Source organism: Canis lupus, chromosome 15 (genome assembly GCF_011100685.1).
Source record: "Canis lupus familiaris isolate Mischka breed German Shepherd chromosome 15, alternate assembly UU_Cfam_GSD_1.0, whole genome shotgun sequence".
In the NCBI taxonomy this organism is placed as follows: domain Eukaryota; kingdom Metazoa; phylum Chordata; class Mammalia; order Carnivora; family Canidae; genus Canis; species Canis lupus.
Window position 1 is genome coordinate 64008666 of NC_049236.1, and position 26466 is coordinate 64035131.

General features: G+C 33.5%; 1 protein-coding gene across 1 annotated transcript in view; it reads left to right on the forward strand.

Annotated features, from left to right (window-relative positions):
- Nucleotides 1–533: 533 nt before the first annotated feature.
- ANXA10 (annexin A10) overlaps nt 534–26466 on the forward strand; it is a 98930-nt gene continuing 72997 nt past the window's right edge. The window contains exon 1 of the mRNA XM_038559158.1: nt 534–704. Within this exon, the coding sequence (XP_038415086.1) occupies nt 687–704 (18 nt within the window). The 5' untranslated portion in view covers nt 534–686. The remainder of the gene's footprint in view (nt 705–26466) is intronic.

Sequence of the window (26466 nt, forward strand, 5' to 3'; positions counted from 1 at the left end):
AGGCAGGCGCCAAACCACTGCGCCACCCAGGGATCCCTAAAGGTATTTTTAAAACTATTTCCTTAAAATGTAATAAAATTAAATAGTAAAATGAAAATATATATGAAGTCCGAAAATGATAATGAATTTATAGTTTCTCCAAAGACTTATTGCTGTGTATTCAATTCTGACCTAAATATATTATTTTTTTTAATTTATGACCAGATACACGGTAGTTAAGAATACTTAATAATATAGATGCACATAGAACTTAGCAATTTGAAACATGAAGCTAGGGGCCTGAGTACCAGGAAGATTATCTAAAAATGGTAAAGCAGAAAATAAATCATTAACTTTGTGACTAATCAACTTGCCTTTCCATAAGTCATCTGCTTTTTCTAAAGATTACACTTCTTTCATTGGTTGGCTAATGTATGTTCCTTAAATCAACACAGGACCAGAGGTTTTATTTATTTTGTGCAATATTCCTACCTGGTCACCTATGACTGATAACTCAGGGTAAATACTGTATCTTGAGACATGAATTGACCCTATATTTTCTTTCCCGAGAGACTGAGGTGAACAGTAGACATATAAATTTGAACCGTGATCCTCGATTCTTTGTCTCCATAGGAAGACAAGCCTATGCAACTGATCACTTACTAAAACTCTTTTGTTTTACTCTGAAGTTAACCTCAATCATCAAAATGTTCTGCGGAGACTATGTAAGTATAACGGCTGCTTCTATAAAACGTTTCCAGTCTTTTGAGATTTGAACCTTATTTATAACATTTCAGTGTAGTACTTGACATTTTCACCAGAAAATATTGACATTTTAATTTATTTTCATTAAATTTTTAATTAGTAGGTGTTCAACATAGCTATTAAATAAAGTTAATATTATTAAATCTCAAACCTATGCTATTTTTGAATTTATTATTCCATAAAGGGAATTTAGATGCCGTTACTTTCATAAGTGACCTCTCTTTGATTTCTCACAGAAGTTATATTTCCCCATATGTATTTCTATAAGAAACTAAAAATAAATGTGATTGTTAATTTTTATTTTAAATCTATGTTCTCTACAGAAAATAGTTTATTTTTTAATGATTAGCTGTTGAATTTAGGCAAGGCATAACTCAGTTTAGTATTTTTTTCTCGTCTGAATCATTTTGATCCAACTGTTCTAAAGGCCACGAACTTTTGAAGAGCTGACATAGACACTCAGTTGTCTAAATGTACATTTTTAAAAGATACCCATTATGCATGGTCTTAGAAATTATATGTAACTGTGTTCTGTGTTGATGACAATTTTTTAAATCTATATAATAAAAAAATGTTCTCAGGAAGCTTATTAGTTTTACTGCAAAAAGTTTTATGCAAAAAAAAATCACAGCATAATTATTTGGTTAAACTTTGGCAAAAAAAATAATTTTATTTACTTATTTAAAAAGTATTAATTTTTGAGAAATTTCATTTATTTTGCTTTTCAAATTAAATATTGAATAAGGATCTAAAATGAGTCCACTTTTCATCACTGTTGCCTTACGCTTAATCTCGTCTTGAGATTCTAGGATCTCACAGGCAGTTAAAACTTAACATTACAGTTTTATTAATTGTGCAGCAGTTACATTTCACTACAGAGAAATAAAAGTGATGAGGTAATTTAGACCAGCATGGTAAATGATTTTACAAATGATTTAATTTGTAAAAAGCTACTGTTTTCTCACTTTATAGTCATTCAAATATAATTATTTGGAAATAATATTATATTCTATATGCCATGTATGCCAATTTATCAAAGGAAGGATATATAAGCTATATTTCAGGGAATATTAAAAGTTATGAAGATGATAAGATTTTAAAGAAATGCAACAATGGCCTAGGGTTCTATAGCAGATAAAGGATATCCGAGACTAAAGAGTTTGATTTGAGCATGCTTAAATATTCATTTTAAGTATTTTTGATCATTTAAGAGATAAATGTTAGGTTTTATGTATTATCTCAGCACGTTTTGATAATAAAATGGTTTTACATAATCAACTTCATTATATTTTAAGGTGATTTTTTATTATCTTGAGATATGTGACCCACGTGATTAGAATTTGGTAATAGTTGAGGTTAAATTCATCTGTTTAATCGCTGTTTGAGTCTGGTGTTCTCAGGCAAAAGACAAGCTTTTCCAGGCAATAAAGCAGAAAAACTCATATTATAATGTGGATGATTGTTGATTGGTTGCTCTTAGGTCCTCTACTGAGCCGTTTCTACTCAATATTTGACATCTGAACTTAAATGCTTGATATGAATATGTGACCATTTTTGAGAGGCACTGAGGTAACTCATTAGTATCAACTTAAAAATATAGAAAATTTAAATATAAGTCAAGCAAGAGACAAGATTCATAGAAAAGTAGTTGCACATCTGAAAGAAATAATCACATGTAATCCTTTAAAATTACTTTATAAAATTATGGATGTAGATAACCCTTAATGATTAAGGCTAGTTTAAGTGGGTTAGTCACATTAAGAAAGTAAATTTACCTTTAATGCAATGAGTGTATTTTACCTATGTGCTTGATGAAAAGGTTGTCTACTGAAAGCAAGATTTAATTAAAGGATTATGGAAAGTCTGAAATTGTTTTATTAATTAGTCAGATACAAATCACCTTTTAGGAAGATATTATTATAATATCCCTCCTACATTGAGGGAAACCGCACTGAAGAGTGCTAATATATATATATATCTGCCAAAACCCAGGATCCAAACCCAGTACCCCCATGTCATTTGAGCTTTTAGTCACCATAATATACTGCCTCGTCCAAATATATTGGTCTGATTCTTCTAGGAATATATTTGAAATTGTTGGCTGTTTTTGTTCTGTTTTGTCATTAGTTGATCCCCATTTTTATATAGTAGAATTTTATTTACTTTGGATTTATTTGATTATATTCTTCCTTTTTGACTCAAAGTAAACTTTACTCCTATTCTTTTTCCAATCCTTTTGACAACTTTCCTATTTCAACCATATTTTTTGATTGATAGAAAAATATTAATTGTAGAAGTATTACAAGCAATATTACATATTGATATCATCGTCCAATCTGAATTAACATTATGTATAATGCCTGAAGTAGAGAAACAGTTGTTAAAATTATCTGAATCTCTACTATACACCAGGAGCTTTGCACACCTTGTCTACTTTAACAGTCACAGAAAATCTTTCCACAAGAATACTCTTTGACATGCAAAAGTTTTAAAATTCTTTTTGGAAACACCAGATATTCTGTTCAGTGGTGCTACAGTACATTATTTTCAGTCTTCACAACCTTCAAGGAGAGTGTTCCTATTTTCCACCCAAATATACTGAGGCTTATACTTTCCTCCAAGTGAAACACCAGGAAGAGGTGATGCAGGATACTAATTCCAAAACTATTTCTAACACACACACAAGAAAAAGGTAAAAAATACCGAAGTGTGATTATCCTACATAATTACAGACTTCGTGTTTCAAAGCAAAAAGTAGGTCCTTTGGGAACCCAGTTAAGAGGTAGAAAATTAGCAGCAGTAAATTTACAAAGATGGCAAAGGATGGCTCTTTCTCATAAATCTGTCTCTAGAATGGCTCCCCAAAGAGCGTCAAAGCCAAACGACAGCAATTTAGGCCATTTCTAGTGTGCGTAACATGATAGTCTGCCTTTTAGCCAAACGAATGTGGACTGGTACTTAGCAGTGAAGTACATGTGAAGCAGGAAGAGCCCTCATAAATCCAACACAGATTCAGGGCATCCCATCCACAGTAACTGTGAGCTGAGAAGACCTCCCAGAGGAGCAGAAGCTGTTGATTAGGCAAGATTATTTTAAAGCAGGATTTTCCTATCGAAAGGTGTTCCTGAGAGAAAAACTTCCATCCAAGAAATCTGACTTTGATTATTTATCTACAGTATGACTTACTGAACAAATATTAATAAAAGGTTATTCATACGTTAGATTGCTTTCTACTATCACAAGACTACATTGTCTGAACTTTACACACTTCGATTCAACAAAAGTTATGAATCATGCTGGTTATGCTTCAACTCTTGCTGAAGCCTCTTGAATTAATGTATATTGGACTGGAAAAATTAAATGTGGTGACTTTTTCCTTGAAGCAACATAGAAGTATGTTGTTAAATTTTTAAGGCCCCATATACTAGCTATAGAATACTTTTAAACGTAAAGGCCAAGCAAATACAACTGTAGAATAATAATGAAATAAAGTCAGAGCCAGCCTTGCCCCCGTGGGACCCATATGACTGAGAAAAATTTACCTTTCTGCCTCTCAGTTTTCTACCTGTGAAGTGGATGTGATGATACCACCGGTGTTGAAAGAATTTCTTGAGAATTAAGTGGCAGATAAAACGCTAAGAAGACTTGAAGCATAAACAGTACCCCAAAAAGGCACACGAGTATTGGTGTTTATTTAGTGGCAGTTCCAGCACTTTTATCCCACTCTAACTCAAAAGCCCTGGCATTTAGCAACCCAGTGAGCTCCTTCTAGAGATGAAGCTGTTTTTACCAAGTTTAAGTCTACATAAACACACATATATGTGTGCCATCACTCACATATATATGTACACGCAAACATACACATACACAGGTATGTATGCCATTATTCATCAAATCTATTAATAAAATTGAATAACATCAAAAATTTCATGAATGGAAATACATAGTCTCTTAAACTCAGCATAATCACTATTTGTGAATAGCTCCTACCATACTAAAATTTTCATAATCCCACTTTTTTCCCTCACTGGTTACTTCCAGACTCTTTTTTTTTTTTTTATGGCAAAATTCCTTGAAAGTGCAATGCATTCATCATATTCAATTCCTCTCCTCTGATTCTCTCCAAACCCACTTTAACTGGGTTTTCACCCAAACCCACTTCGCCTTAGTTGTCCTTTTGAACATCAATGGTGATCTCCATGTGCCTGAACCCCACATCCAGTTCTCATTCCTCATTTTATTAGATATGTGAGTGTGGTTTGACATGGTCTCCTTTGCCAGGAATGTTCTAGCTTTCAACTGAAACTTTTCTTTTTCCTACTTATGGTCACTCCTTTTGTCATTATCCCAATATGATGGTTTGACTGTAATGTATAGACAAAGTTTCCTGATTTACATCTCAATTTAGCATCTCTGCTTCAATCCCAGTCATATGACCAGATGTCTACTCACTCAGTGGAAACTATCATCTTAACAGTTCAGGCCAAAAAAAAAAAAAAAAAATTATCTCTGACTCCTCTCTTTCTCTTGTGCCTTAAAAACAATCTATTATCAAAATCTTTTCTATCTACATTCACAATATATTCATTATCTGACTACCTCTCAGCACTTCCATTACAACTATCCTGGTCCAAGCTACAGCATCATCATCACTTGTCAACTTTACGAAATAGCTTCCTACCTGGTCTCCCAGTCCAATGTCTGCTCTCAATTCTAGGTACTAGGGAAACAACAGTGAATATGATTGTCAAAAGCTCTGACTTATTGAAATCTGTATCCCACTGATGTATAAGAACCATCGTTATTCCAGAATTAAACAAAGACATGAAGTAGGAGGTAAAAACATTAAAGAGGAGACTGTGAAAAAGAATTTGGTTCTGGCTTTCAAATTCTTAGAGCATTCACCATAATAACAAGACAAGCAATAAAACTTAAATTTGTAGGGGACGCCTAGGTAGCTCAGCAGTTGAGCATCTGCCTTTGGCCCAGGGCGTGATCCTGGAGACCGGGAATCGAGTCCCACGTTGGGCTCCTGCATGGAGCCTGCTTCTCCCTCTGCCTGTGTCTGCCTCTCTCTGTGTGTCTCATGAATAAATAAAGAAAATCTTAAAAAAAAAAAAAACTTAAATTTGTAGAATCTGTTCCACTCTCAAAAGTGCTTACAGTAAACAGATCATAGGGCCTGTGGAAGATGTGATTCCACTTATTGCTCACCAGATCTGTTGTTATGTTATTTTATCTCTTAAATGCCAGGGCCCAGATTATTTTAAAGTCATTCCGAAAGTTATTTTTCCATTATATTTCTATTAGTAACATTAATGCAATTCACTCACTTAAATAAACATTAGGTTAAAACCAAATCCTCTTCAAGTTTAAACAACATTGAAAGTTGGAAAAGCGACAACAGAAAAAAAAACACATGGCTAATTATATTTTTTTTTTTCTACTTAATCAACCTATATAACAGACAGCACAGGAAAAAAGTCATCGGATTATCACAACTCACTTTTAAAAACCTGTATTTCTCTTATTACACCACAAGATTAAAGTCTTAAGAAATGATGTTTGCGTAACAAGACCCAGTTATCTTAATGAGTCATACATTTCTGGGACTAGGTGGACTTGAGAAAGCAAATAGACAGCACGGGCATTCCCGGGTGATTGGCCCCTTGTAGCCCCACCTCCCGGACCCACACCCAGTCTTCCATCCACCATAGATTTCTTCTATCAGCAGAAACTCCTTGTAATCAGGGATAGTCCAGCTTGATTCACCAAAAAAGAATGGATTGCATTTCTTTTTAAGTATTTCAGAGTTCACACTATCAGTCCCTGACTCAGCTGCTTTTGAATTGTCTCCAAAGATTCTGAAAGTCTGCCTATAACTCGTGGACGTGCTTTTCTCACACAGGCATTTAAAGAAACTGCCTCTTGAGACCCATTTCCTTTGCCAAGATCCCACCTTACACCACATATAATTATGAATATATTCTTTCTCAATTACCCTTCTATTGCTGTTCTTCAGACATTCTGATAATCATGCTAAAAGGAACCAGAAAAACTGTTAACAGTATTATAAGTATCCTGTATAAAACATACAAATAATTATAGGCTCTTTGTACATAAGATGTGTTTCAGGTACCGCTGTGGATAAAATGGGAATCACTTTACTCATATGGGCTTTTCCTCTTTATTTTGTGGCAATTAATAATAAAGCAACAAGATGTCTTAATGTATTTTATCATCCTATTTCTTAATTGTAACGTTTGTGCTATTTTATTTTTAAATAGCCAGAGTTGGAAGCACTGTAGAAATATTTTTTCAAGTTAAAAAAAGCTTCAACCCCAGTAGACACATTGTTCTAAGTAATGTGTATTAGCAATCCTTTAAAAAATATAGAAACCATTGTATTTTATGGTCCTTATGTTGTTGCCATCACCACAATAGTCATCTTCTTGAATTACCATTCAGTTCTTTAGAATTGTTGAATATATGTACACATTCTTCTAGATTGTCATTTAGCTGCCAGGCTCAAAATGTCGGAGAACAGACAAAGATGCTGTAAGATAAGCCTTGGTACCTGGAGGTACACACACCCTCTGTGTACTTTTCATCACCGGTTATACTGACTACTGTGGGTTTAATCAAGCACGTAGCTCATATATATATAAAAGTAAATATTCACAGTGAGTGCAGTAGTCCCTGCAAGGCAAGAAAGGGTCAGATTTGTGAACCCTCAATATAGGCGAATCATTGGTTTTGAAATGAGGAATTTTCTGTGCAACAAGGTCGCAACTGAACCTATCACAACTTAAGGTTCACTAGAAGCTCGTCAAGATCTCACTCCTCTCCAGGTCTTATTTTATCTCAGATATTGTGAATTGTAGGATCTTCTTTCAAGATACTAAATGTCTTCTAATTTTACAGTTTAGTGGACTTGGTCTTTTTCTTATGTAGAATACTGATTTGGACTAAGTTGAATGCTTCAGAGTTTGAAATATGGTTTTAGAAAATATTATTTAACTCAGTTAGAAGAAGGAAGTATTAAATAAGAGCCTTTCTCAGAATCACTGGGTTATATATATAACTTGTCTGCCAATAACAACCAAGAAACAGGTGAGTCACCTCCCTCTCAGATACTATGCTTTATCTCCTCTCTTTAAAAAAAAAAAAAAAAAAAAAAGATATAGAAATGCAGCTTTATATTCTAGGTTTGTTTCCTTCTTAAGTCTCTTTGTATATTCAAAAGCAAATTCATGTAATCTAAGATTCAATGTAGGAACTGTTAGGATAGGTATACTGCACTCTAGTGTGCTAAGAGGTCTATTGTACTTTTTCCGGCCCCAGTCCTGGCATTAACCACTTCTCTGAGGATCCCTGATTCCCTTAATCGAATAATAATATTTTAAAAACTGAGATCTGAATGCTGGGTGGGCTCATTTCTACAGGGGAACCATTGCTTATAAACTCTTTTAGATGACAGAGCCATGAAATACGTGAAAATGCTAACCCATATATCTGCACGTATCTATATGCACGTATGTACATTTAGATCTTCCCACCTATTCACCTATCTATCCATCTACTACCCACCTTTCTGTGTGTGTGTGTGTGTGTCTGTCTCTCTCTCTCTGGCTATTATCTATCTTCATATCGATAACGTCAATCTAATCCAGCACCAAAATTTTATATTCCTCTATTATTTATAACCTCACACAGTAAAAATCTGCCAATACCTAAAACGTGTTTATTTGTTCAACACTAGCATAAGTACAGTTTAAAATGTGGTAAACCACAGCCCTGTGAGGACCAATTTTGCCAACAAAATTTTTATCTTTAGCTTTATGATATCTGGTTAAACACTATTTGCCAAAGTTAGGACATGTCCCTTCTCCCAAACCACTTCACTGTGGGTACAACACTCATTTATAAATTAGATTTGCTTGTTACGATCTGCGTTCCTTGTTGGATTCCCTCTACATTCTAGTCGATCTTATTAATTTAAATTTATGTGAGACAGAAGATGGTGTTTGAGCTATACAGTTGTATGAGTTATGAGTCATCATCCAATACTACATTTCCTTATAGAAGACTTTCATCACCCCAAATCCCTCCACGGTTCCCATTCATAGTCAACCATGTCCCCAAGCCCTCAAATCCTGGCAATTATTCATCTGTTTTCCATTCCTCTAGTTCTGCTTTTTCCAGATTGTCATATAAATAGAATCAAAGACCATGAAATCTTACGAATATAGCCTCTTTCATTTATTAGGATGCATTATCTCATTGTAGTTTTACTTTGCATTTCTTTGTGTATAATGATATTAGTACTTTTTCATATGCTTATTTACCATAACTTCACTGAGAATAGGTCTGCTTATAATGCTTACCTATTTTTTAATTCAGTATTTTTTTCTGTTTATTTCTCATTGTTCTTTATTGTGAAAAAAAGGTTTTCATGAGATATGTGATTTACAAATAGTCTCTGATTCTAGGACTTGTCTTTTCATTCCTTCAACAGTTTTTTTCACAGATCAAAAATTTACAAGTTTGACAAAGCCTAATTTTTTCCTCACAGATTATATTTTTATTGTCATTTCTAAAAATGTTTTACTAACACAAAGTCATGCAGATTTTCTCCCTTATTTTCTTCCAGATATTTTAGACAATTACATTTCTATTTAGGGCTAAGGTCAATTTGAGGTTAATTTTTGTGTAACATGTGAGCTATAGATCAAGTTTTTTTTTTTTTTTTTTAATGGACATCCTCATAGTGCTTTAAAAGCACTATGGACAGTGCTTTTAAAACACTGTTTCTTGGAAAAAGTCTTCTTTCTTCATTGAATTGCTTTACAACTTTGTCAAAAGCTATTTTTCCATATGCATGCAGCTCTATTGCAAGATATCCTGTTCTATTCCATTTATCTATTTTTCCAGAACATTAATCAATACCACAATATCATTATTACTGTGATTTCATAACAATTCTTAAAATCAACATTATTCTTCCACATTTTTCTCAAATCTGTTTCAGTTGTTCTAGGTCCTTTCATCTGTATGGGTATTTTAGAATCAAATTGTTCAAATCTACATAAAATGCTGATGGGATTGGGATTGGGATTGTGTTAAATTGACAAACCAACTTGAGGAGAATTGATATTTTAGCAATATTAAGTTTTTCTGCCATGAAAATGATGTACAAAATCTCCGTTAAGTTATGTCTTCTTTAATTATTGCCAAGAGTGTTTTTTTTCTTCTCTTTCAATATATATGCCTTTTTAAAAATATCTTGATTCCATGGGATGCCTGGGGGGCTCAGTCATTTAAGCATCTGACTCTTGATTTCAGCTCATGTCATGATCTCAAGGTCCTGAAATCGAGCCCCATGATGTGCTCCCTGCCCAGTGGGAAGTCTGCTTCCCCCGTCTCTCTCCTCTGTCCCTCCTCCTGCTCATGCATTCTCTCTCTCAAATAAATCTTAAAAAATATTTTGATTCCAGTACAATTGACATAAAGTATTATATTAGTTTCAGGTATACAATATGATGACTTAACAGTTCCATATATTACTCAGTGTTCATCAAGATAAGTGTACTCTTAATCCCTTTACATATTTCAGTCCCTTCACCTACTTCCCCCTTGATAGTCATCTGTTTGTTCTGTATAGTTAAGAGTCTGCTTTTGGGACACTTGGACGGCTCAGTCAGTTAAGCATCTGCTTTTAGCACAGATCATGATCCAAGGTCCTGGGATGGAGCCCTGCATCAGGGTCCCTGTTCAGTGGGAAGCCTGCTTCTCTCTCTGCTCCTCCCTCCTGCTCTGCTCTTTCTTGCCATCTCTCGTTCTCAAATCAATAAGTAAAATCTTTCAAAAGAAGTCTGTTCTTTGGTTTGTTTCTCTTTTTTTCTGCATTCATTTATTCTGTTTCTTATATTCCACATGTGAATGAAACCATATGGTATTTGTCTTTCTCTGACTGGCTTATTTTGCTTAACATTATATTCTCTACTTCCATCCATGTTGTTGCAAATGGCAAAATTTCATTCTTTTTATGGCTGAATAATATTCCATTGTTTACATACCACATCTTCTCTATCCATTCATCTATTGATGGACATTTGTTCTGTTTCCATAATTTGGCTATTATAAATAATGCTGCACTAAGTATAGGGGGTGCATATATCCTTTTCAATTAGTGTTTTTGTATTCTTTGGGTAAGTACCCAGTAGTCTCATTGCTGGATCAAAGGGTAATTCTACTTTTTTATATTTTTTAAGGAACCTTCATACTGTCTTCCACAATGGCTGCACCAGTTTTCATCCCCACCAATGCTGCATGAGGCTTCTTTTTTGTTCACATCCTGATAAACACTTGTTGTTGCTTGTGTTGCTGATTTTAACAATTATGACAGGGGTGAGATGATATCTCATTATGGTTTTAGTTTGTATTTTCCTAATTATGAGTGATGTTGAGCATTTTTTCATGTGTCTGTTGGCCATCTGAACATGCTCTTTAGAGAAATGTCTGTTCATGTCTTTTGCCCATTTTTAATTGGATTATTGTTTTTTTTTGAATGTTGACTTACATATATGTTCTTTATATATCTTAGATACTAATCCTTTATTGGATATGTCATTTGCAAATATCTTCTTCCATTCAGTAGGTTATCTTTTAGTTTTGTTGGTTGTTTCCTTTGCTGTGCAGAAGCTTTTTATTTTGATGTAATTCCAACATTTTTTGTTTTTGTTTCCCTTGTCTCAGGAGATATCAAGAAAATGTTACAGTTGATGTCAGAGAAATTACTGCCAATGTCCTCTTCTAGGAATTTTATGGTTTCAGGTCTCACATTTAGGTGTTTAAACCATTTTGAGTTTATTTTTATGTATGGTGTCAGAAAGTGGTTCAGTTTTGTTCTTTTACGTGTAGCTGTCCAATTTTCCCAATACCATTTGTTAAACAGACTTTTTCTCTTTGCATATTCTTGCTTCTTTTGTCAAATATTAATTTGCTATAAAATTATGGGCTTATTTCTTGAACTTCTGTTCTGAACCCTTGATCTATGTGTCTATTTTTGTGCCCGTACACCAGTACCATGCTGTTCTGATTACTATAGCTGTGTAATATAACCTAAAATCTGGAATTGTGATATCTCCAGCTTTGCTTTTCTTATGATTTCTTTAGCTATTTGGGGTCTTTTGTGGTTCCATATAAATATTAAGATTATTCTATTTCTGTGAAAAATGATATTGGTATTTTGATACAGATTGCATCAAATCTGTACATTGATTTGGGTAGTATGGACATTTTAATAATATTCATTCCTCTAATATATAAGCATGAAAGATCTTTCCATTTGTTTGTGTTGTCTTCAATTTCTTTCATCAGTGTTTTATAGTTTTCACACCTAACATCATATTCAGTGATGAAAAACTGAGAGCTTTTCCCTTAAGGTCAGGAAAAGACCAGTATATTCACTCTCACCACTTTTATTCAACATAGTAATGGAAGTCCTAGCCACAGCAATCAGACAAGAAAAAGTTAAGAAGGCACCCAAATTGGTAAAGAAGAAGAAAAACTTTTATTATTTGCAGATAACATGATACTATATATAGAAAACTCTAAAGACTCTACCAAAAAACTACTAGAACTAATAAATGAATTCAGTAAGGTTGCAGAATGCAAAATCAATGTACAGAAATCCAATGAATTTCTATATGCTAATAATGAAGCAGCAGAAAGAGAAATTAAAATAATAATTAAAATAATAATAACATCTAAGAATAAACTCAAAGAGGTGAAAGACCTGTATAATATACATGTTTTATTTTTTAATCTTATTATACTGATTTTCAGTAAGATGTTGAATAAATGATAAGAAAAGACATCCTTGCTTTGTTCCCAGTATGAAGGCAGTGATGGAGCAAGTGGTGGAGTACATTCATATTTCACCATTGAGTATAATGTTAGCTGAAAAGTTTTTGTAGATGTCTTTAATTAGATTAAAAAAAAGAAAGAAACTGAGGCCCAGAGAAAAAAAGAGGCCCACGATGAACCGGCTGGTCAACAGAGGATGAATGTAGAATATGTTCCACAGAGAATATGAAACTGATTGATTACACACTGAAAAAAAAAGGGACCAGGAAAAATAGCAGGAGTTTGTGAACAACGCAAGTCAGGAGAAAGGGCAGAGCTGGCAAGAGAAACAGTGCTTTTTCTCAAACAGGGCTTGTGCAATACACACCTACTATTTCTTAAGATGCGATTTGATTATCCTCTTTAGAATCCCTTCTGGGGAGGGATGATGTTTTTGCAGCCATTTGATGGATGCAATTCCAGGAAACAAAGTCATCTATGTGCTCAAATGCATGCACCCCAATTCAGCATGTGGTGCTGGCAGTTCCACTGCAGCTGGTTCCCACCCCAAAGCTCTTAACTGCACCAGTCAGTGGACTGGTCCCCTAGTTCCCTAGGGCTGTCAATACCACCTTGTAATTCTCTTATCACCGAGGGTGTGCTTGCTGTGGGCCAATAAAGAGAAATAATAATAATAATAATAATAATAATAATAATAATAATAATATTTTCTTAAAAATAATAATAATAAATAATAATAAAATAATAAATAAATTTTAAAAATATGTTGCCTTCTCTTTCAAGTTTGCTAAGATTTTTAAACATGAATGAATGCTATACTTGAGTTTTTCACATCATATTTTGATGATCATATGAGTTTTCTTCTTAGTTAATTAAAATGATGAAATAAATTGATTAATTTTTTAATGTAACCTCAGCTTTACACACTTGGAATAAAACTCACTTTGTCATGGTACATTATTCTTTTTATATATTCCTGCATTGCATTTTCTTATATCAGGTTGTGTGTTTTTGTATCTTTGTCCATAAGGATTACTATCCTATAAGATTTATTTCTTGTAATGTTGGTTTTATATTGGTATTAGTGTAAATATGTCTCTATAAAATGAGTTAGAAAGTGTTATCTTCTATTTTCTTTTTTTTAAGATTTTATTTATTTATTCATGAGAGACAAAGAGAGAGGCAGAGACACAGGCAGAGGGAGAAGCAACCTCCATTCAGGGAGCTGGACATGGGACTAGATCCCAGGTCTCCAGGATCACTCCCTGGGCTGAAGGCGGGCACTAAACTGCTGAGCCACCCAGTCTGCCCCTATCTTCTATTTTTCTATAAGAGATCTGGTAACACTGGTTATTATTCATTCCTTGAATGGTTGGCAGAAATCTCCAGTGAAATTATGTCCCTGAGGTTCTCTTTGTTGTCTATAGATTTAATTTCTACAAAAGATATTAGACATTTCATGTCATTTGTTTTTCTTGAGTGAGTTTTGATAGTCTTTGTCTGCTAAGGAATTAAAATTACATTTATGGGCACAATTGTTCATAGCATTCCTTCTGGTAGTGATGTCTTCAGTTATTTTCATATTTACTATTTTGTATTTTCTCTATTTTCTTTGTTAGACTTGCTAGAATTTTATCAATTTTACTGTCCAAAGAATAAGCTTATGATTTCATTTATTTTCTTTTGTTTTTCTTTTTAAGTTTTATTTTTACTCTTGTCTTTTTTACTTCCTACTCTCTGCTTGCTTTAAGTATAATTTTCATTTTTTTTCTAATTTCTTATGATAAAGCTTAATTTTTAAATTTGTTTTAACATAGGCATTTAAAGCTATAAATTGTCCTTTAAGTACTGAAACTGAGTACTGTGAGTGCCAAACTTGCATGGTTAATGTAAATGGTTGACTTTGTTTCTCCTGTCTTTTTTTGATTAGAAAATTTCCATATAGTCTTGAAAGCTGCTAGGATCTGTGACCAACTTCTCAATGTTATACAATATTATACAGTATATTTAGATCAATAATAGTTGAAAGCATTTATGAATTTACAAATTTCTAAGTATATAAGAAATGGGAAAATATTATAGGTATATGTGTGGGTATCTAAAAGACTGCAAGTTTAAAAAAATAAAAAATAAAATAAAAGACTGCAAGTTTTAATTTTACAACTGAATTAAGTTATTATTTCTAATTTTGCATCTAAATGATTTTTTTGAAAATGATATTGCCTCTTAGAATTCTCATAAGAACAATTAAAATCTAAGCAGGAGTATAGGTTGAAGCTAATGATGATAATGAGGAATAGGAAGAGGAGAAATAAGATTAATAAAAACTACTACTAACTGGAATATATATATCCCATTAATCTCCGTGACAACTCAAGCAAACAATGTATCTATGACTGTAATTCCACAAAAGGTGAATCAGGAGAGTTTAGGGAACTTGCTACATTGTCCAACAAGGGATAGTGATTATCTGAAGCCAAGCCAGCCTTACTTAGATATATGTGTTCATCAATAAGGGGAGTGGAAAGAATGTCCTAATTTTTACTGATTACACTTTATATTTTTTTATAATATCCAGAGAAGGCAATTATCAGATGTTTCCTAGCTAATGCTACATGATACTTGCTTTACCTTTTCACTTACTTGATGGATGAATGTCTTTTTTTAATGCCCCACCTCCTCTACTCAGGCATATGATGAACTATAGAAAATAAAGATGCATTAGATATAGACGTGGAGGCATCCTAAGCAGTGACATGAGGCACTGACCACTTCACGCAGTTCCTAGTATAGTTCACACTCCACGTTAGGTGGGGGAACTCATGACTTGTCTCTGGAGAGCCATCAAAACATCAAAATAGACCATGAAATCATTGCTATATCAGTATTATTTTCACACAGACCCCACTGGCAAAAGTATAAGCAGACCAACCAAAAAGAGAGTATGGATCTAATGGTTACAAATCAAAGATTGAATAATTCAATTTAAAATAAAAACAGGAAAGACAAAGCCTTGGGGTTTGTTTTGTTTTGTTTTGTTTTGTTTTAAGATTTTATTTATTTGACAGAGAGAGAGAGAGAGCACAAGCAGGGGGAGCAGCAGGCAGAGGGAGAGGAGAAGCAGGGAGCCCAGTGCTGGGTTCAGACCCCAGGACGCTGGGATCATGACCTGAGCCAAAGGCAGCCCTCAACCGATTGAGCCACCCAGGTACTCAATCAATTACAAAGCTTTGTAATTTGTAGTTAAAATGTCTATTACTTGGTTTCACTTCTCACTGTTAAATATTTCTTTGGGAATGAAAGAAATATAGACTGAGAAAGTCCATTAAGGCAGGCAATGGGGTGAAATAGAACAAAGAATTTCAATGAAAGATACAAAGCAATTTAAGTTTTAGTTTTTTTAAAATAAGTGTCTCTGACACATTGTTAACTTTCTGATTATGTAAATTAATGCACTATTATATTATTTATCCTTTATTTTTGGAAAATAGCAAAATGACCTTCTAGGCAGTTAAGCTTGGGCTATTAATTAGAAACAAAAATATACGTGACTTTTTTTATTCTCACACCGTCCGTTTCAGCACCATGGGGCTAGTTTCCTACAGGTCCTGTCTTAGCTCAGGCTGCTATAAGAAAATGTAATAAATTGGGTAGCTTAACCAACACAGGGTTTTTGCTCACAGTTGTAAAGACTAGGAAGTTCAAGATGAAGGTTGACAGCAGATTCAGTTTCTGAAAGAGCCTGTCCCCGGGTTTGCGGAACGCTTTCTTCTCACTGGGTCTTCACATGGCAGAGAGAGACTGCTCTGATCTCTTCTTACAAGGATATTAATTCTGTTGCGGGGAGGGGAGACCCACACTTACACCTTATATAAATCCAATTACCTTTCAAAGTCTCCACCTCCAAATATTAATACATTGGGAATTAGGGCTCTATCATATGAATGTGGGAGACACAAACATTCAGTTCATAGGAGATATCATGAGTCTATTACTCTACCTAATTGCATATTAATAAGTCACTTCCACTAACAAAAATTTATAGATATTAAAAAAATGTCTGTTTGTGGAGGTAAAAATTTTGAACATCTATTTTTTTGTTAAGATTTTATTTATTTATTTGAGAGAGAGACACAGAGATAACAACAGAGATAGTGAGAGAGGGCAGGAGCGGAGAAGAGAGGGAGAAGCAGGCTCCGTGCTGAGCATGGAGCCCAACTCAAGGCTCGATCCCAAGACCCTGGGATCACGGCCTGATCCAAAGGCACATGCTTCACCCACTGAGCCACCCAGGCCCTCCTGAACATTTTATTCAAAGTTTCTCTCTCACCGGCTCCTGCAGGCCAAACTCCTACATCAGTAAAGAAGGCAAGACTGACTTTTTTATCCTTGTTTGGGTCTGTCCCTCATACCTGAGAGCAGTCTGACAGGCCTTCAATGCCTCCAGAATTAGGGAAGGGTGAGTATATGGGAAAAATGTTCCAGAAAATCTTCGGTCTAATTTAACAGGTATTTTAGTCATGTAGCACTAAAGTTCTCTGGCCACAGGAGATGTTTCTTTGGAACACAGGAGGTTTGGGGGATACCTCTCATGGCCAGGAATCCTCTGGAGTTTATCAGTCTGCTTCTAAAGTTCCTATCAATCCTCTGAAAGAAGATTTGGACCCAAATCCTTCAAAATGACTTATGACTAAATCTTCCTACTTTGTGGCTCTCAATTGGCCCATGGTAAACACTCAAGACGTCCTATGTCCCAACAAACTCTGGGAGTGTGACCACCTCTGGATGTACATAAATTCTTAGAGTTCGGGCACTCCTGGTGAAGTCACCCCTCTTCACCTAAAGCCGCTAGTTACCCATGTAGCCTCACCGTTAGCCTTTCCCAGTGAGAGTCCACGGTGTCCCCCAAACTCCAGGAACACGGATCCAGTGCTCTCTGTGGTCTCCGTGAAGATGGTATTAGCATCCTTCAGCTTCCACCTCACTTACCCTGGCATGGCAGAAAGGTCTTAGAGAACGCTATCATTTCTCCCAAAATAATCCCATCTATAATTCTAAATTAGACCCTCTTCAACTTCTCAAGGTTGCTAAGTGAGAGAAAACTGGTTCCTAGAATTTTCTTTGCAAGCCCCACCCAGGCGGCTTATCCTTCCATTTGGGATGTGGATGCACTTGGCAGCTGCTGTTTTGCCAGCAGGTTAGAGCCTTGATGAAAACTGAATTCTAAAGGGAGCAAAGTTAAAATCCTGTTCTAGTATTATATAATCATATGATTTTTTTGGCCCTTTTTTTTCCCCCTAGTATTTGTCTATCAAATGAATATTTCTATCAACTATCACTTTCCAAAAAGGAGATTAATGTATGTCCTGTGTGGAGCAATCCATACTGATTCCTATTTAACACACCATATTTATTTGGCAGAGATTTTCCCTTGAATATAAGATATCATATAAGTTTTGATGAATTTTAACATATGTTCTCAATTTTTGTACATTATCTAAGTACTAGTATTGATTTAGCTCTTACATTCAACTGTTACACGTTTTAAGTGAAGAAAAGTGATGTAAAAAACGTTCCAAATGCAATTTAGAACAGAAAATGGAATTGTACTTGAGTACATATTACAAAAATTTTAGATGGGTTATCAATGCTTTGAAGTATAAAAATAACGAAGCATTATTTTTAAAAATAACAAGACTAGATTTCCCCTTTATGTGGATGACTATCATTTCCTGAATCAGTCGTGGTATCATAGTGTAGTTTGGCAAACGGTTGACAGATTATTTCAAAAATTAAAAAAAAAAAAGTTGGGGGGCATCTTACCATATAGTTTAGTGACCATCAATATTTTCTGAATCATCTTTCACTTCCTAAAAATTTGATGACTTCTAAGATACATACTTCTCAATGAGATCACTTATTAATTGTTATTTATCAGAATATTGATGAACATTTGCAAGGAAAAGCATAATAAAACTTAAGTCCAATGACCTTATAAAACCAGGCACTCTTAAGAAATTACATTCTAATACTTTAAACATTTTTCAAGCCTTTTAGCTATTAATAAAATTAAGACATCTCACTTGTCTTAGATTCCTTACTCTAATGCCATCAGTGCATTTTATTAAGGAAGTAGAAAGCCAGGAGCCAATCGATAAAACCAATCAAGGTATAATGTGCTCCTTTTGTCTCTTCATCTCCAGAGCAAACTACGGCTAGATGAACAACGAATGTCTATAAAGAAATTTTCCAGTAATTAATGCTTTCCACCTTTATTATTATACCACATTTTTCTTTCTTTCTCTTCTTTTGATATTTGTACATCTTCACTCACCAAACATAATAAAATGCCATACAGGACATTTATTTAAAATAATATTACCCTAAACAAACATTACTTTAATTTTAGAATATATATTAGTTATATGTGTATCAAAATTAACTCCAAAATTCTAAAACTTTTCTTTGGGTTAAATTTCCCTTAATACAGAAATATACAGTTTCCTTATTATATATGTAACCAACTTATTTATGGATTACCCAACCAAGATTTTATTTAGCTGCAAACTGGCTTTTCTTTGAGATCATATTCTCTTGCTTTAGTTAATATTAATTCAGAGAAAGGGAAAAATGTAAAACTAGCTAAAACCAAGAATTATTATAAAAGTAAAATTAGGTAGAAATAGAGCATCCTATTTTCCACAGTTGTCCTTCAGTGTCCTAAAAGGAAATAAAATGGTATGCAAAAGAGGCCATTTTTTTCTCATTATCATTTCAAAAACATGCAGTTCACTAGAAAATATTATCTTTGATTTCTGTATTAAAAGCTAAAGAAATTTTAATTACTAGGAGGCTGATTCTCTTTGTCAAATAGATTACTGAGCTTTGAGAGTACAGGTTACTAACCTCTCAAAAATATCAGATTAGAGGAAAAGTTGCTGAAATTTTAGAATCACTATTCATCTAAGGGTCGCAACATCATTTTGTAGAAATTGTTTCAATAATCCATGAAATCCAATTCTTCACACATTAAATAGCAGCGTAATCTCCATAGGTAGGAAATCCAAGACTGCATGTGTTACATGAGTATGAGAAATCATTTAGATCCTATACTGAATGTGCTTCTCATTTAACCTTCCAAATATGTGAAGTTATTATGTTTTATGCCCTCTAGATTACATTATCTGCATTAGAAATGTTTAACCACTTTGTGAGACATACACAAATATGAAAGCAGCATTAATGTTTTGAAATAGAGAAAAAAATCAACAAAGGAAAAAATGAATAGAGTTGAAAGATAAGATATACTGGAAAAGCACTAGGTTTAAAGTCAGAACTCTTACTATGCTGAGCTGGTAATTATGAAACCAACAGGTTTGTATAAAAACTGAGTTATTTTTTTTGTGATATAGAAATAAGAACACTCCCCTTGCCAGATATAGCCTTGCTGATAACTTCAAGATAAGAAAAGAATATAAAAATACTGCTTAAATCACAAAGCAGCTATACAAATAGTAAAAAGCAAAATCTCTCCTTCACCTCTAGAATACTATGGTTTGCAAAACACATTCACACATTATTTTATTTGGGGGCGTGGGTATGTTCATTTAGACCTAAGTGTTATTTTATCTCTTTTTAAATAATATATTATTAATGAAATTCAATAAGTGTTATAAGAACTTAATTAGACCATTCATAAGAAAGGTTACAAAGTATTTTTAGGTATGTCCATGATATTTTTACCTTCAAAGATAAGAAAATAGCAGAATAGACTTTAATACCCATGGAGTGGTACAATATGAAAAGAAAAAACAGATTACCACATGATACGTAATATATGATTCCACTTGGAAAAACATAACTATATGTAAAGATATGAAAAGCATAAGAAGAGCAGTTGGCAGATGTTTCCTTTTATTTACAATCATTAAAATATTTAACAAGAATTTGTAGATAATACCATAAATTATTTTTTTGACTTTTTTCTCAAAGATTTCCTTATTTGCCAAATCAGTTATATTGATAGTATGCTAATTATTTAATGATAAAAATTTCCCATCTATGTTTCTTCTATATATGGAGTCTAGTCTAGCAATTAAGAACACAGGCTTAAAAAAAAAAAAAAAAAAAAGAACACAGGCTTTAAAATCAGACAGATCTGGGCCTCTGGGAACCATTATTTACCAACCAGGTAACCTAGAAACAGAAGTTAACCTCTCAAAATCTCAGTTTATCTGTGGCAATAGTACCAATCTCACTTGTTTGCATATTTGATTGTTAGTTTAATTCCTGGGAGTTAAATAATACTATGTAAATTATTTTACAATTCTTGGTATATATTGAAAATTCAACGAGAGTTGACAATTTTTTACTTGTAGTATTAAGAGTATGAACCTACTTCTTTTGTTCACTTACTATGTTACCCTGATTCAGATTTCTCTGGGTTGGAATCATTCTTAAGTATTAGGTTTTGGAAAGGATATGTGTATGCTATTTTTCCTTTTTGCCCTTTCTCTTAAATTATAGTTTGGTCTAAAACTTCTAAATCCTAGATCTTTTCCTCTGAATTCCTCTGAAGACCCATCAAATGTCTTCTAACATTTAATTTTGTGGACGAAAATTATAATCCCAGTTTGATCATTCCTTATAAGCAAACTGAATATGTCTAAATGTTGTGTCTTAAATGTTAATCTTGACTTCTTCATTAATATTTGCCAATATGGGACTATCGCTTTTCACAAAGATGTGATTTGTTCATTACCTGATTTTGTTCTATCTTTTCTCTTGTATTACTTTTCTTCCATTGTTCTGCTCACTTCAGATGCATGTACATTAAATGTAATGTCCTCAATTATGCTTCCATGCTCTATTTTTTATTTTATAATTTACAGTCTCATCACTATATCTTTTTCTGATTAAATATTCTGGACTATGAACAGAATTTTCTACTAGAAATAATCTTTTATAATCCTCGTTAATTGACCTTAGTCACATGAAATTCTTCTATGATCTTTCACAGTAGTATACCTATCCTAGTAACTTCAGTGATAATCTTTATTTACTTATTGAACTTTATTAGCATTACCTTTTACTTATCCAGACAGAATATTACTTCAAATGTCATCATATCTTATTAAATGCTAGCTCCCCAAAAAAATGCTACCAAAACACTCTGATGATGAAGCAAATCTAAGGGGAAACTCTACCTTGATGGTCTTAATAGCATTCGAGTGGAGGGAGAAATGGATTCTGGCCTTTTCTAGCTTCTAGAAGCTCCCCACATTGCCTTAAGCCATGTCCCTTTCTTTCACCTTCAAAGCCAACAATATAGCATCTGGTTTTGATCATGATGTTCCGTTCTTCTATAGCCCACCCCCTGTATAAGGACATTTAGGATATTTATGGCCTAGCCACATATTTCAGGATAATCTCTCCATCTCAAATTCCTGAAATAAATTACACCCTCGAAATCCCTTTTGCCAAATAAGGTAATGTTCACAAGCACCAAGAATTACGAATTGGCTATCCTGAGCCTTAAAAAGTGGCCATTCAATGCTATCAATTTTACTCTAATTAGGTTAACTTTAGTAGTCTTCTGTCACATATTATTAAGATAAAGTTAATACTATCTGTACGAAGATAAGTTATTTTCAATCATATCTTCCTAGGAAATTGTTTCCTAAAAATGTTAAGTCATGTTAATGAAGAAACTTTCAGATCTTAGTTATAAGAAGCCGTGTGGGTGAATTCAATTCTCTCTTTCTTAAACTCCTCGACGTCTATTCACTAAGTTGTAAAGACTTTACAATGACTAATTTAGTAATTGGTTCATATTTATAAATACTTCTGCATCAATTTGAGAAATAATGTAACTAGGACTATCTTAATATCATTATCTGTGTTAGTCATCTGATCATTAAGGTCTATTTTGATTATATAATATATACAAATTTTCTTTGAAAGCATAGCCTAGATGTAGATCAAAGTCATAACTGTTCTTTAAGATTCAAACTAAGTCACAAAAATATTATCTCTGTGGCTGTTTCTCTAAAGATGGTTGCCTGAGGCTGGAGGAACACAGGAAATAAAGATGAACAGGTCTCTCCCTTCAGGCTGTGTTTCCATTTCTGTTCAGTCTATCTCTTCTCCATGGTGGTAACCCTATCATGGACAAAACCCTAATTATTCATTCTTTCAAAACACCATCAACAAAAAGCCATCCCAAGCAACCTTTTTGGGGGGTTCATGATAAAAGAGAGGTTATTATTGGAGTTCTGAAAATACCTTGAAGTTAAATATTACGTTCCATTCTTCAATGCATTTTGGTGACCCAGTCACTGGGAGTCTATTTTTGGCTTTTTCACATTCTCTCAATCCCTCCTTCTAACACACACACACACACACACACACACACACACCTCTTTTTCTCTTTGAACTGACTTGAGTAAGAGCTTATGCTTTTAGGGTTTTGTTTTTACCAGCAAGATTCTTTGCAACTAGATTTTTTTTCTTGCAAAGATGAGAAAAAGGCCTCAATAATACATGCTATTTTTATTTTACATCAATTATAGCTATAATGGAAAGGGCACTAGTCATGAAGTTAAATTTGGATTTGAGTATTGGCTTCATGACACATTACCTGTATGTATGGCTTTAAACAACTTTCTCAGCCTCATAATCTCATCATCTGTGAAATAAGATTAGTTTTATCAGTCTCACAAGACTGCTGAGGTGATTGCCAAGGAAGTGAAAGTGAAAGTATATAGAGCATAGCCTACTTATATGAGTAATGAATTTTTTAAAAACTACCGGATAAACTAAAATTGTTACTATAGTACATGTATTTTTATATTCTGTAAACATTCCAAGAGCCTATATTATTACATCTAAGGCACTAGCCTAAATTTTTGCAAAGCAAGAAAACAAATGTACCTGTCCTCCAGAAGTTTAAAATTTAGAGGACAAGACAAATGCAAAAACTGCAAGGCCATGTAAAATAGAGATGTAAAGTAAATGATAAATAATACTTGATACAATTTGAAAAGACTTCACACATAATATGCAGAACTTGAGGTGACTCTAGCATTTGGGTCAGATACGATCCATATAGATGGAGCATATGGAGATTTTTGTTTTTAAATTTATGTCTAAGAAGTACGTGGTCAATGAGTACTAAAGAGTCTACTGACAAGTATGAATGAAACCTAAAGACTAAGATTAGAGATTGACCCGCTTGGAGATTTTGCGCATCACTTATTCCAGCTTTCTTTCCCTGCATCTATCTCTCTGAGTACAAATTATACTTTCAGTATCCTTCCAGGCCAATTACGGTAAAAGATCAGTGGCCATTTACTTTCACAAAAAGTAAAGGTATGATGTTTACCACTGCCTTCTCTATCACCAGAATAATAGAGAGAAAAAAAAAAAAAGAATTAGTATCTTCAGATACCCCAAAATAAAAGAAATAAAATAAAAGGAATACCTTTCTGTGACTAAGCTAGTAGATCAGATATGTCTGAGAGTGACTGTAAATTAACAAAAGAAACTATTTTTATATTTCAATGCTTATTATACAGAGAAAATGTTGATTTGAAATAAAATATTCTAATAACTAAGAAAAGACTCTATAATGGTACAATGGTAGTGTTAAAAAATCTGTGTCATTCCTCCTGCGGGATGTCTACTAACCAAGGCTCCAAGTAAGGCAAATATTTTTCCATAAATTGGGATAGGTTTAAGACAAATCCAACCACAGTTTTTAATCCATTCTTTTTGTGGCCTCTCAGCTAAATGAAGTTTTGTTTATTGAAGCATTGGGTAATGAAACACTATCAATTTATTATCAAAATTTTATTTTTTAATTTAATTTTAGTAATTGCTTCCAGGTTCACTTATTTCAGTGTATTTTTCATCAAAAGAAAAAAGGGGAATTATCCAGCTATATTGCTTTACATATCCTTAGTCCTGCCCTTCAGCTAATTAGAAACATCAAATCCATCATTAATTGAAAAATATTCAAATAGCTCTAAAAGCAATACTGAAATAGTTGTCCCCCTAAGGATGTTTGAACAACTGGAATAATAGTGTGTTCTCCAAAATAAATTCTTTTAAAAATGCATCAGACTATCACATAATAAATATATATTGTATTCTTTCAGTTTTTAGCAGGAATAAATCATGTCACTCCAGATTTCTTATAATCTTTGTCATACTAGCTAAGTGCTAAGCTTCTGATGAACAAGGGACTCACCTACGTGTAGCTCGGCCATTCTAATAAGGGTTGGGCAGTGTTGTAAAGCTACAAAAGAAAAGGAGAAAATGTACATTTAGCCTTATTAGCATGGAACTTTAAACAATAGAGCTTTCAAAAAAGATCACATAAAAACACAGGTTCCTCTCTTTCAGCTGAACTAGTCACGCAGAGCGCCATCTGATGATCAGTCTCACAGTGGTTCCAGCCACGTGTTTCTATTTTGGGGAGGAAGCCTTGTAACCCTGCAGGTTCTTCCTCTTCACTTTGATTTATGCTGTGTTCTCCGGTCCTGAAAAATCCTTCAGACCAATCTGAGGGCCAAGGGATTCTAATGTGATTGCTGTCTCAGAGCAGGAGGGCTTGGTGGTGGTACCAGCATGCTGTCTTTTCCAATAAGTCAAACTAATGAACGGGGAGCTGTTGCCTAAATTATTCAGAATCCATCTGTTGTTTCATTCAAAGAAAGATATTAAGCCTTATAGGTTATATTCTGTTCTCTAGAGAATTTCTCCTTCAAAACCATTTCATGACGTGGAAGGAGATTTTCAGAGATTTGCTGGAAAGAAAGTGAAAAATATGTATATATTTTAGGTGACAAGAAAATAACTCTGAAGATACTGTTTAAATGCATAATGATACCTTTATGGCATATTCTATTATTTATTTGGAAAAAGAGAAAATATCAAGAAATAAAAATAAAATTAAAATATCAAAAATGTGATTATTTATATTTTTTGTAATTCTCTAAATGTTCACACCATTTATTCTAAACTATCTGGTCGATATAGAATATTTGTGCAGACAAAGATAATAAAAACTCTACTCGTTGGATAGATTTGAATCTTTAATGCTTGTTTTTATTTAATTATGAATGGCTTTATTTTTATCTGATATTTTTCTTAGAAACATCATATATAATAATATAAATATATGGTATGATAAACATTCTTTCCATAAGAATGGAAGATTATCTCATAGGTCTTTTGTTCTCTTAGTTTCAAGTATTTAATACTGTTTATACTGTAATACTGTCACAATAACGATGAGAAAATTTGGCTAGAAATAATATGAAATAGCAAAAAAGGAATAATGTCAGCCCATAAAACAATTTAAGGGAATGAGAGATAGAACCTCATGAAAACACATGAGACTTCCAAACAACACATTTCCACTTGTTGAAATCTAATCAAACATGAGGTTTTTGCCTCAAAACTTCTTCAAGAAAACTTCCCTTAAACTCTTTCCTATTTTCACTAGATTATCTCTTTCTCAAAATCTGTGATATTTTATTAGATTTTTATGATACAAGTTATCATCTGCCTTGAATCCGTTGTGTAGAAGCATTTCATGTACAGTAATAAAACTAATGATAAGATGCAGTACAATCTATTACACACATTGTGGTTTATTTTAACTTTCTTCAAAAAATAACTAAATAAACTGACAGCGGATATGATATTTTATTTCCTGGGTAATCTTAATTTTCCCCTTGAATATGTTTTTTAAGCAAATTCATTCTTTTTTAGTAGCTCAACTTTTTTATCCTCCATTTTCACCCCCTACTAATAAGACCCATTCTCTAAAGTCCATGTCAATTG